At 45.6% G+C, this 11,822-nt stretch overlaps 1 protein-coding gene across 9 annotated transcripts in view; it reads left to right on the forward strand.

The window, feature by feature from the left end:
- Positions 1-11,592, forward strand: part of akap13 (A-kinase anchoring protein 13) — a 94,015-nt gene extending 82,423 nt beyond the window's left edge. For 8 of the 9 annotated variants that reach the window (XM_023985212.3, XM_023985215.3, XM_023985213.3 and 5 more), the window contains 16 exons: positions 294-440; positions 677-930; positions 1,051-1,176; positions 1,390-1,507; positions 1,688-1,939; positions 2,163-2,239; positions 2,763-2,944; positions 3,385-3,467; positions 3,575-3,775; positions 6,254-6,418; positions 6,538-6,608; positions 7,168-7,212; positions 7,442-7,492; positions 7,622-8,086; positions 8,356-8,689; positions 8,825-11,592. In XM_023985212.3, the coding sequence (XP_023840980.1) occupies positions 294-440; positions 677-930; positions 1,051-1,176; positions 1,390-1,507; positions 1,688-1,939; positions 2,163-2,239; positions 2,763-2,944; positions 3,385-3,467; positions 3,575-3,775; positions 6,254-6,418; positions 6,538-6,608; positions 7,168-7,212; positions 7,442-7,492; positions 7,622-8,086; positions 8,356-8,689; positions 8,825-8,883 (2,630 nt within the window). In that variant the 3' untranslated portion in view covers positions 8,884-11,592. The remainder of the gene's footprint in view (positions 1-293; positions 441-676; positions 931-1,050; positions 1,177-1,389; positions 1,508-1,687; positions 1,940-2,162; positions 2,240-2,762; positions 2,945-3,384; positions 3,468-3,574; positions 3,776-6,253; positions 6,419-6,537; positions 6,609-7,167; positions 7,213-7,441; positions 7,493-7,621; positions 8,087-8,355; positions 8,690-8,824) is intronic. The other variant, XM_023985214.2, reaches the window with a different exon arrangement.
- The last annotated feature ends 230 nt before the right edge of the window (positions 11,593-11,822 follow it).

Raw genomic sequence — 11,822 nt, forward strand, 5'->3', positions numbered from 1 at the left:
ATCATGTTCCCCCATCATTGCCTGTATTGTCTAATCATGTTCCCCCATCATTGCCTGTATTGTCTAATCATGTTCCCCCATCATTGTAGGGCTTGCTTCAAATGAGTGAGCAAATGTAAAACCCATTCAACATGTTCAGATTGCCTCCGATGTTTTCAGCTGTTTTATTTCAATGTTTTAATGTATTGTATTGATCCTCGCTCAATAATGAACAGTGTATGTGTAGGAGCGTGCTCGTCTGCTCACGGTGTATACGGTACAGCAAGCCCTCATGCTCCTGTCTGTTGCCGTAGGGACTGAAATGATGGACAGCCAGCTGATGGGGGAGTTTGAGGCGGAGTCTAAGGATCTGGAGGCGGACTCCTGGACCTTCACTGTGGACAAGAAGTATGTGAAGGGGCTCAAGAAGGAGGTGGTCAAGAGACAGGACGTTATCTACGGTAGGAGGACACTGTCGCGCTACCACTCATGCCATTACACTGGGATATACTTGGTTTCGTTCGAGCAATTTATTTGAGATGTTATCATATCATCAGTATTGCGGGTTAGGATATCGGTTACTCAGTACAAACACAATAGTAGGGTGCTGTTTAATGGGAATTCACTTTATAACCCCTCATCTGTAACCATATATCCTTTTTATAACACTATAACCATTCCCCATGCCTCTCTCCAGAGCTGGTCCAGACAGAGATGCACCACGTGCGAACGCTGAGGATCATGTCTGAGGTGTACAGTAAGGGCCTGCAGAAGGAGGTGCAACTGGATACCCAGGTGGTGGAGCGAGTGTTCCCCATGCTGGACGAGCTCCTGGAACTACACACACACTTCTTCGCACACCTCCTGGAACTCAAGCGGGAATCCTCCATCGAGGGCCGGGACGACGGTAGCTTCCTCATCCGCAAGATAGGAGACGTGCTCGTCTCACAGGTCAGCATGGGGGAGACTCGGGGTTTAGAGAACGTTGTGGAAATGTTGTAGAAATGTTGATTATTAGGCAAATCGGTTTGTTGGTAGTAATCTCACGGGATTTTCTTGTGTGGTGTTCAGTTCTCAGGTCCCAATGCCGACCGCATGAAGAAAGTCTACGGGAAATTCTGCAGCCGCCACAACGAGGCGGTCAACTTCTATAAGGAGCTTCACACCAAAGACAAACGCTTCCAAGCTTTTATCAAGGTATGGTGTCAGCATGATGTTTGTTTACCCATCCTAGTCTCACCATTATAAAGTATGGAAAATAATCCCTCTCTCCACCAGGGGGTGCCAACACTCTGGTGTGATTTTTTGTTGTTGTTGTCGCATTTAAACACACATTGACATCTGCTAAAGTCGTCATTAAGACATTGTATGAAGGACTATATGAGTATCTCTATTTTATTTGTTTTTCAGAAAAAGATGAGCAGCACAATCGTCCGAAGACTAGGCATCCCAGAGTGCATCTTGTTAGTGACACAGCGAATAACCAAGTACCCTGTGTTACTACAGAGGATACTGCAGCACACAAAAGGTGAGAGACACCTCCTGTGAGACTTATAACTGCACCTCTACTGAGTACTGTTATATAGTCTTATTCTGTATGCTTTGAATGGCACTTGGTAGCAGAAAGAACCGCGATGGAGATTGTTGGGAAGTCTTGACCTCTGTACAATATGTGTTGAAGTGACATGCTGATCTTTGACATGTGCAGAGAACGAGGAGGACCATGACGATATAACCCAGGCTCTGAGGCTGGTGAAGGAGATTCTAAATGCAGTGGACAGCAAGGTGAACGAACACGACAAGAAGAAACGGTTGAAAGAGGTGTACAGTCGTACGGACAGCAAGTCCATTCAGAGGATGAAGAGCGGCCAGATGTTTGCACGGGAGGACCTGGTGCGAGGCCGGCGGCTGCTGCATGATGGACCGCTGCAGCTCAAGAACTCTGCAGGCAGGCTAAAGGGTACGGCACCAGCCTCATTTATCACTGTCTCACTCTCTTGCTTTCTCCTGTCTATCCTCTCAATCTGTTTCTCTTTCTCCATCTCCTCTCTTTCGCATCCTCTCCTCTCTCCCCCTCTATTTCTATATTTTTCCTGCCCTTCTCTCCCTCTCTTTCTCTCTCTACTTCCCCTCCATCTCCCCCTTCTCTCCTCCACTGATCCTGACTCTGTTATTTTCCACAGATGTCCAGGCCATGCTGCTGTCTGACGTGTTTGTGTTCCTCCAGGAGAAAGACCAGAAATATGTCTTTGCCTCACTGGTATGTTATGTTTTGTTATTCCCAGCACATTGTTCCCTATGATGCCACACTGTAGTATTCCTACCTCTAAGAATTCATTAAAAAACATGTTTTTTTTTACAATACAGAGCTATCAAGTATTAGTTTACTGCAAGATTAGCTTGCTCTGCTGTTACAATACAGGTATATCTATGTTTTTCCAGCTAAATTGTGTAAGGCTATTGTATGGTAGATTTTCATTAAAACATTACGTTTTAATGAACCAGTGACATTGGCATAGTTACACTCTTGGCAGAATTTTGCTATCCTCCAGTTTTTTTAATCATTCAGTGGAGATTGGAGTTTTCATTCAGTTCCCTTTTCCTTGGGCTAAACATTGCATTTCCCCAAAGTATCTTCCATAGAAACCTCCCACTGGTCTATACATCCTTCAATAGAAATCTGGTCTAAACATCCTTTCACCTCCTTCCCTCTCTCTCTTCCCGCCTCTCCCTCCATTCCTCCCTCTGTCTTTCCCCTCCACCCCCTCTCTCCCATCCCTCAGGACCAGCGGTCGACGGTGATCTCCCTGCAGAAGCTGATTGTGCGGGAGGTGGCTAACGAGGAGAGGGGTCTCTTCCTGATCACAGCAGGCATAGAGAAACCAGAGATGGTGGAGGTATTGGCCAGCACCAAGGAGGAACGCAACACCTGGATGCAGCTCATACAGGACGCCATGCACTCCATGTGAGTCAGTTAGACAGGAACACACATAGATATAGAAATACTTGAATGGGAGAAGCCCCTCAGACCACAGCAATTCTATTAATTTTGAATATGTCATTCTATGTATATGGGAACACACACATTGTATATCCACAGATACAGTATAGAGCATATTAGCTTGACATTACATTTACGTTGACATTTTAGTCATTTAGCAGATGCTCTTATCCCGAGTGAATTACAGTTAGTGCATTCATCTTAAGATAGCTAGGTGGCAGAACCACATATCACAGTCATAGTAAGTACATTTCTCCTCAATAAAGAAACTATCAGCAAAGTCACAGTGCTAGTAGGGAAAAAAGTAAAGACGTGAGTGTTAGTTCACAAAAAAAGAGTTTTTTTACATTGTTTTTTCCCCATGCAGTGTAAATGGTTTGATTGATAACTGTGTATGTGAACAGAGAGAAGGATGACGATGAGGGAATCCCCAGTGAGACAGAGGAAGACAAGAGACTGCTGGAGACCAAAGCGCGGGAGATGAGAGGTAAAACCTGTTCTCTTTTGTTCTGCTAACCATTTGTCCCAAAGTGGTGGTCGGTGGTGTGAAAGATGGGTAATAACCACACAACACTCTCTGTCTGTTCCTCTCAGAGCTGCTGAGGAAGAAGGACGAGCAGATCGTGTGTCTGTTGGAGGAGAAGGTGAAGGTGTTCAGGGAAATGTGTGAGGGTGGCAGCAGACCAGCAGAGGAGACCAGACCAACCCAGTCTATCAGGACCAGAATGCTGTTTAGAGCCACCCCAGATGACATCACCAAGGGAGAGCCCATCATGAAGGATGCCCTGAGGGAAGGTGAGTCAAGAGTGGACGGTCGGCGGCCCAGAGACCACACACACAACACAGGTGACCCTTTATCCAATCACTGGTGACCTATTGAATTACTTGGTCACATGGCCCAACCAGTGATTTCCCCCTGAAGACACACAGAACCAATCAGAAGTAATAAGGGAATTACCTGAAAATCCCCTTTATATAATATAATGCTAGTAGCAGCTGAAAGACCAGGGCAGAGAGATTACAGAATACTGCTGAAAACACGTTTTTGACCTAAGTCAGAGTGATATATGGTTACTTGTCATAGTTATTTATATCCTTGTTTTTCCTCTGTAGACAGGGATGGAATCAATGCATAAGTGTAATCTGATTCAGCTGTGTAGAAAGAAAACAAATGGATTGCTTTAATGCTGCAGGTTGAGTAATGGGCCAGATATTGATATTTTCCTCCTTTTCTCCTCCCTTAGTAACCCAGTTTATGTAGGTCTGACCGGGTTGCTTCAGCTGATAGAGTAGTGTGTGTAGTAGTCTTTACTGAAATCGTACAGTACGATGTGTGTGTATGTGTATGTGTGTGCATGTGTATGTGTGTGCGTGTGTATGTGTGTGCGTGTGTATGTGTGTGCTTACATGTAACCAGGCAATGGTCACGATGCCTGGCAAATAGCAATGATAAACAACACATGATTTTATGTCACGGCACTGCAAGAATACAGCACCAGAGTAGAGAGGTCTGCGCTGGACTGATTTCTTCCTCCCGCACCCGCCGCACCCACAGCTTTTCATACCGCACCCGCCCGCTCCCTCCTGCTGGCTGTCCAACTCCCATCCGCTCCCGCAGGAACTTGTCGCGAACCCAACCGCTGTCTCGCAATGTTATTTTTGGCGTATGTGACGCAGCTCACTTATATATAAAATATATACAAAATATGCAAAAACAAAAAGTGGAAAAATAACCAAAGAAATAGGTTAAATTACCAGAGATTCTCACGTATTCTATTATATTGGGCTATCGGTATTACTGGGCTATATCAGCCAATATGCTAGGCATAGATTTGGAGAGAGAGTGGAAACGTGCACTTTCTCTTGAGCTACGTCTTATAGCCTACCTTTTAGGAGCGGAGTGATTTTCAGACGGGAACAAATATGGGTTATTAATATGTATGTCTAGGCAATGTAGTAAACTATAGGCAAATCATATTTAGGAAGTTAATGTCATTGGAAAGATAACTGCCCGGTGCTTCTCCACGCATGCATAGGCTATAGCCTACTCTAGGCTATTTAATTGAGACCACACGCGCACCAGATCTCGCATGTACTGTACGGCTACTGAACTTGAAGCAGCAAGACTGTTAAGGACGGGACACTTGCGCTTTGTCTTGAGCTACGTTTTGCATATTTGGATATAGCCTACCGATTTGCAGACAAAGACAAATAAATGAGTAACCAAAATTTATTGAAAAGGCTCAATGCTCATTCACCATGGTAGCCCATATGCATGCTTTGCGCACAGCTCCTCCTGAGCTGTTCTTGTCTATTAATGTTCTGTATTAGTTCATGTTTTCTGTGAACCCCAGGAGGAGTAGCTACTGTTTTCGCAACAGCTAATGGAGATCCTAATAAAATACCAAAATACACTCAAGAAAAACTCAAATTGCTGAAATAAGTCAATGAAATCAATGATGAGAGAATAATCAGATGAACTGAACTCCCACTTGCAGAAAAACCACATGAATTGGATGATCAAATGTTCTGACTGCAGCTCGACTCACTTTGGTTGAGCGCCGTCCACTTCTTTCCGTTATCAATATTTATTTACAGACACTGTAGTAAACTATAGCCTAATCATAGTTAAGTTCATATCCTTGGAAAGATAACCACCACATGATTCTCAGCCCATGCATATGTAACAGTATAGCTTCCGTCCCTCTCCTCGCCTCGAACCAGGGACCCTCTGCACACATCAACCAGTCACTCACGAAGCATCGTTACCCATCGCGCCACAAAAGCCACGGCCCTTGCAGAGCAAGGGGAACAACTACTTCTAGGTCTCAGAGCGAGTGATGTCACCGATTGAAACACTATTAGCGCGCACCACCGCTAACTAGCTAGCCATTTCACATCGGCCGCACATAGGCAGCCTACTCTATTTCATTGAGACCACACATATACTAGGCACACTTGATCTCACATGCCACGCTAGGAGAGGAGAGGTAGGCTACTGAAGTTGAAGCAGCGAATTCTGAGAGTGTATGAATAATGTGAAACATTTTATTTTAATATAATATGTAGGCTAACGCATACAAGGCAGAAAGACTATCGTTTCCAAATATTCTGCACCAATTTTTTTTAAATTAATCCCGCAGTTGTCTGACCGCCTGCCCTCTCCCGCCCTCAGCATGAAAAATGCAAACCACGCCGCAATGATCTCTGTAGCCCTCTACACCAGAGCGCAGGACCTATCTTCACGGGTGTGGTTTGTTTGTTTCGTTTCAGTGGAGACTCTCCATGTGCTGGTGAATGGCAGTCTGGGCGGGGCCGTGGGGCAGCAGGTGTCCAGTACCCAGGATGCATCAGGGGGCAGTGTGGGGCCGGTGTGTCTGCCTCGTCGCGCTGAGACCTTCGGAGGCTTCGACAGCCACCAGATGAACATCTCCAAGAGTAAGAACACATCCCTCTCTCCCGATGTACCCTGACTGGCTGTCGTACTGCAGCTGACTGTCATTTACTCTAGCTGTGGGCTAAAGGTGTCCTCTTTTTCATTCCATTTTTCATTCCAGACGGAGAGAAAGAAGAGGGGGAGGACTCATTAGACCTTCGGAGGACTGAGTCAGACAGTGTGTTGAAGAAGGTAATTACAGTAACTAAGCTCAGAGATGTGTGTGTGTGAGCCACAGCAAAGGATGCACGCACGCACACACACACCCACCACAACGCACATGCACACACACCACACCATACACATACACATACACACACACACACCACGCACACACACAGTGCACTTTGTGCATGAACTTTACATTATTTTTAACTCTCCTAACCCATGCCATCAGGAGGGATTTAAACTGAGCTGTGTCTCAGTAGGCCTGCTTCTGCCCATCACCACCACTGACATTAACAGACAGACATTAGCCCAGCCCTGGGCCCTGGACTGAGGTCTGAGCTAAGCTGAGGAAGTCCATATCGTTAAGGCTCCATTAGGCTAGGTGATGCCCCTGGGCTGGGCTGTGTGGGAGCAGCCCTGTGCTTTGAACGCCTATAATCTCCTCTGCTCAGGCCCAGGCCTCTCCGGCAGGCAGGTGGGATCAAGCGCTTCCTCCAAGGAGGTGATTAACATGGCCCCTCGCCTCAGTAGCGCTGTTAATATCTCAGTAACTAACTGCAGCTGTGCTTGTCTTCATCCACAGGGGGGCAACAACAACCTACTGCTGCTGCTCAAGAGGAACAGTGAGGTAGGTCTGGCTCCCACGCTATGTTAGGCGTCCAGCATACTGTACATCCCTGACTGACTAACTGGCTGTGTGAGAGAGGCATCACTACTTGCTCCCACGCCTCTCTAGTCTCTGCTGGACAGTGCTATGCAGTAGGTTATTTCATAGGAAGTATTTTATTGTATATGTACCTACTGTGTAACCATATGCAGAAGTTAAGTGTTTTATCATCTCTCTTCCTGACTAATAGCAGGTCCTCCATAGTGTCACACATCTCCATGATCTCCTCAACACGCTGCAGGTACAGACACTCTTCCTCACATCTCCTCTCTGGTTAGAACACAAAGAGCTGCTAACCAAGCACACAGACACACACGCGATCCATTAGTTTTTGGGGATAAAACTGTTTACATCCGTGTGTGCTCTGCAGGCAGTGGTGGTTCAGCAGGACACCTTCATCGAGGACCAGCGTCATGCTCTGGCTGAGCGGCCAGCCTCCCGCCACTCCTCCACCTCCTCCCTGTCCTCCTCCTCCTCGCGGCCCAACTCCCTGATCGAGCAGGAGAAGCAGCGCAGTCTGGAGAAGCAGAGGCAGGAGGTGGCCAACCTGCAGCGCCAGCAGGCAGCCCACGCCGACGAGAGGAGGAGGAGGGAGAGGGAGTGGGAGGTGAGGGAGTCGGGGCTGAGCGACAGGGAGGCGCAGGTGAAAGAGCAGGACGAGGAGACATTGAGGAGGCGCGGGCAGCTGGAGGAGGAGAGGCAGGAGCTGCAGAAGAGGAAGGAGGAGTACCAGAAGGATCTGGAGAGGCTGAGGGACGCCCAGAGGAAGCTGGACAGAGACAGGGAGACGCTGCGGCGGGAGGCTGAGATGGTGGAGCAGATGAAAAAGGCTGAGGTGAGCTAGAACAGTTGGTTCTGCAATCCCACAGTGCTGCTCATTGCTCTCTGTCTGCTACCTTATGCTACTGCGCCCCAGAAAGGACGTAACTGCTATTATGTAACAGCGTTTTACCACAAATGACTACACATACATTATTTAGTGATGCCCTTAGAATGAATAACCCTTTTACTGCTTACCCTAACCTCCACCTGGGCTCAAGCCTGAGCTTCTAATCCTAAAGCAAACTATTTTTCTCGTTGCGTGGTGTTTGATTTGATCGGTAGGCAGAGCAGGCACACAGGACCCAGCGGACGCCCTCCTCCACCTCAGAAGAGTCCATGAAGTTCCAGAGTTCCACCTCTCTGGATAAAGAGCCTGGAGGAGGGGAGGCAGAGCTGCCCTCCTCCTCCGCCACCAAAGACCCCTTCCTCAGGATGGGCTCCAAGAGGAAAGGGAAGAACCTGAACCCCTTCTCCTCTTCCTCCAACGCCAGCTCTAAGGCCCAGAGCAGCACAGAGGGCCAGAACCAAATCCCCAACCGCCTGATGCAGCTGGCCAAGACCAAGGACAAGAAGGAGAAGAAGAAGAAGAAGGGGAAGGGACAGCAATCACAGCCAGGTACAACTAGCAGCACACATCTTTGTAAGGAAAATAGAGCCATGGTAAAAGTCTACTTACCTGTGCTAGACACTGAGGGATGTTGTTACAGTGTAGTCTTAAACTCAATTATGCCTCCATCTTTCTTCTCCACAGATCCCCAGAACACTGGGGTCACAGAGCTTCAGGCCGATGGAGAGATCTTCTTCTGCTGATTTCTTGGTCCTCCACTATCCCACAATGCCCCACACTCACAGCATCACAGTGACTGCATCAGCTGACTGCCCAGACGCTGTACTAGCGTGGGAAGATAGATATGCACCCCATTGACATCCTGTACCTTACCGAATGACCTGAAGGGGATGGGCGTGGACAGGAAGTACGACAAGAGCATTTCCTGTGACCTTTATAGGGAAACATGCAGACACTTCCCAGTTGCAATTCTGAAGTGTCGAGGTGTGACTTTTGGATGAACAGAATTAGGATTCTGCAAGTCTGATGTGGCATGGATTGGCTTGCATGGGTTGGTTGCCTTGGCTTTGATAGTGTTCAGATATGATTTGGACAGTTTCAGGAGTTATACCGTGGCTAGAGGAAGTTTTATCATTCATGAAGTATACAGTAGCTAACATTCATTTTCTATCTGAAGGGAAGACCTGCTGGTGCCGTGGGACCTGTTATAGAATGTTCTGCATTTTGCAAATTCAAGTATACCCTAATAGCCAAAATGACAAAAGAGAGCATACACACTATTTAACAACTCCAGTTGAGTGAGTCAAGCTTATACAATGGTGTTTCTTGTCATACTTGTCAAGGTATTGCTTAACACTGGGCCCCATAATGCTTCATTCCCGCCTGTAAGGAACTAGAGGCTAATTTCTCCCATCAACTCTACATCAGAAGTTATGCAATGTAATCACTCAAATGGGTGGCAGGTAGCCTAGTGGTTAAGAGCATTGGGCCAGTAACCGAAAAGTTGCTGGTTTGAATCCCTGAGCTGCCTAGGTGAAAATCTGTTCTTTTTGCCCTTGAGCAAGGCACTTAACCCTAATTGCTCCTGTAAGTTGCTCTGGATAAGAGCGTCTGCTAAATGACTAGAAGGTAACATTTTAGAAGTTCTAAAGAAAAGCGACTCAAGGTCAGGGCAGAGGAAACATGACTGACTCAGAGTTATGAGAGGAGGATGAATGAGTCTGGGAGAAATGGAAGACAAGCAAAGAGAAAGAATAGCTTGGAGGAGAGGAGAGAAAGATGAGCATGTCTCAGAGAGATGGAGAGAGCCAAATGAGGAAGAGAGTCTGTGTAAGGGAGATAATTGTCCACTTTGCAATTGAATGTAATGATGAAAACTGTTTGTTACGGTTCCAGCAGACTGAATGGGTAGAAGAAACATTTGCGGTACTTGTTGTATTCCTCCACTGCACACTTGAATTTGTGAACCATTTTATTTGTCAATCACTGCAATGCAATACTGGCACACACGGTTTGAAGGTGATGAGCACTTTAGATTATATTCACTCTGTTACAAGAGAAGAGACTTTCTCCTTGACATTGAGTGACAATCATTCAAATGACCCAGACTGAGTCGAAACTAAGGAATAGCTATCTTACAAGAATGGACCGAAATAATGATTTTCTTCCCCTAGTAATATTTGAATGCTGATATTGGAATATATTAATCTAGACCTGACCAACCATTCCCTTTGTTAATCCCATTGGAATTACACTGATATATCAGCCTGCAGGACAGGCTGTTCTTTTATTAAAACCAAACCTTTACTCTGGACACAACCCCATATTTCCCCTGCAGTCTGCTCTTGTATTGATAGACTGTGGTGCCATAAACTCTCTTGTGCCTCTCAAATGGTCCAGAATAATTAATGTCCCTGGATTTTATTCATGGATTTTTCCCCATCCACGTTCCAGTTTCGGGTTTTGATTCGTATAACCAGAGCTGCATAAAGTCTAATATTTCAGCAGAGATATGTTCTTTCTCTTTTCTGCCGATGAGCAGAATTGAAAGCGAAAGCACAGAAAGACCATCCTCTCCTGACTGTAAAACTGAAATATGGTGCTGATCACTAACTCATAACTGTTCTGCTTACTTTTTTCTGCCTTGGCTAATCTTGCCTTTTTTTGACCATCACATAGAGCTTTGTCAATTTTCCCACCACTATTCACTCTGTGGCATTTGTCGTCTTGATATCTCACAACAATGCCCCCTGGGCATATATATAAAACGTGAATCACCACGTTAACATGGTGTATTATGGCCTTGCTTAGTGATTTTAGAAAAGTGAAAGCATAGGAAGGGATCATTGGCATTTTGATTGATTGGTTCATTCACACACTGACTTGCATTAATAGACAGATTCCACTTTTGACAGGTGTGAACGCACCTACAGTAGATCCTACCCTACCACTTTATATTCCTCCAGGAATACATGCTAATTATCCCGTCAACATGAACTGTCATGGCCGTCTATGGTATAGAAGTTGAGCAGTGCTACAGTAGCTCTGAAATGTTGTACATGACGCATTGTGTACATGACGCAAATGCAAAGATATTATGCTCAAATTGAAATGCACTATTAACCAGCATCTGTGAGGGGTTGGAGTGTGTTTGACAGTGATACTGTAAACCAGTGCTTTTAAGGTAATATGTTGTTTGTACTAAAAAGGTACAATTTTTATTTTCTTGCTGAATTCCATGTAAAAAATAAAATTAAAAAAAGGGCAAAGCAACAATTATGTAAATATGTGTCATGTACAAATTAAACTTTTAAAGTATTGATTGTGGATTTTTGGATCAATTTAAGCTTTTTATAATGAGGCTTTATTTATCAGTGTCCTCCCTGTTTTGGAGGCATAAAATGTACATTCATTTTCCCCTTAATAAATAACTATTATTGTTTGTCAACTGAGATGTGTGTGTGTCTATTTTCTACCCTTGTCTTCGTGTGTTAATAGCTTGTACTAGAATAGAATGGCTTTGGTGTACCTCTGGACCACACATAATGGCCAGTCAGTCAGGACAGGATTGTGTTTCACAGTTATTGGGTGAATGTATGCCTTAATTGACTGACTGATGACAACTGTACGGAGGGTATGTTTAATTTAGCCACCTGTTGTTACTCTCTCTCTCTCTCTCTGC

This window comes from Salvelinus sp. IW2-2015, linkage group LG4q.1:29 (assembly GCF_002910315.2).
Source record: "Salvelinus sp. IW2-2015 linkage group LG4q.1:29, ASM291031v2, whole genome shotgun sequence".
NCBI lineage: Eukaryota > Metazoa > Chordata > Actinopteri > Salmoniformes > Salmonidae > Salvelinus > Salvelinus sp. IW2-2015.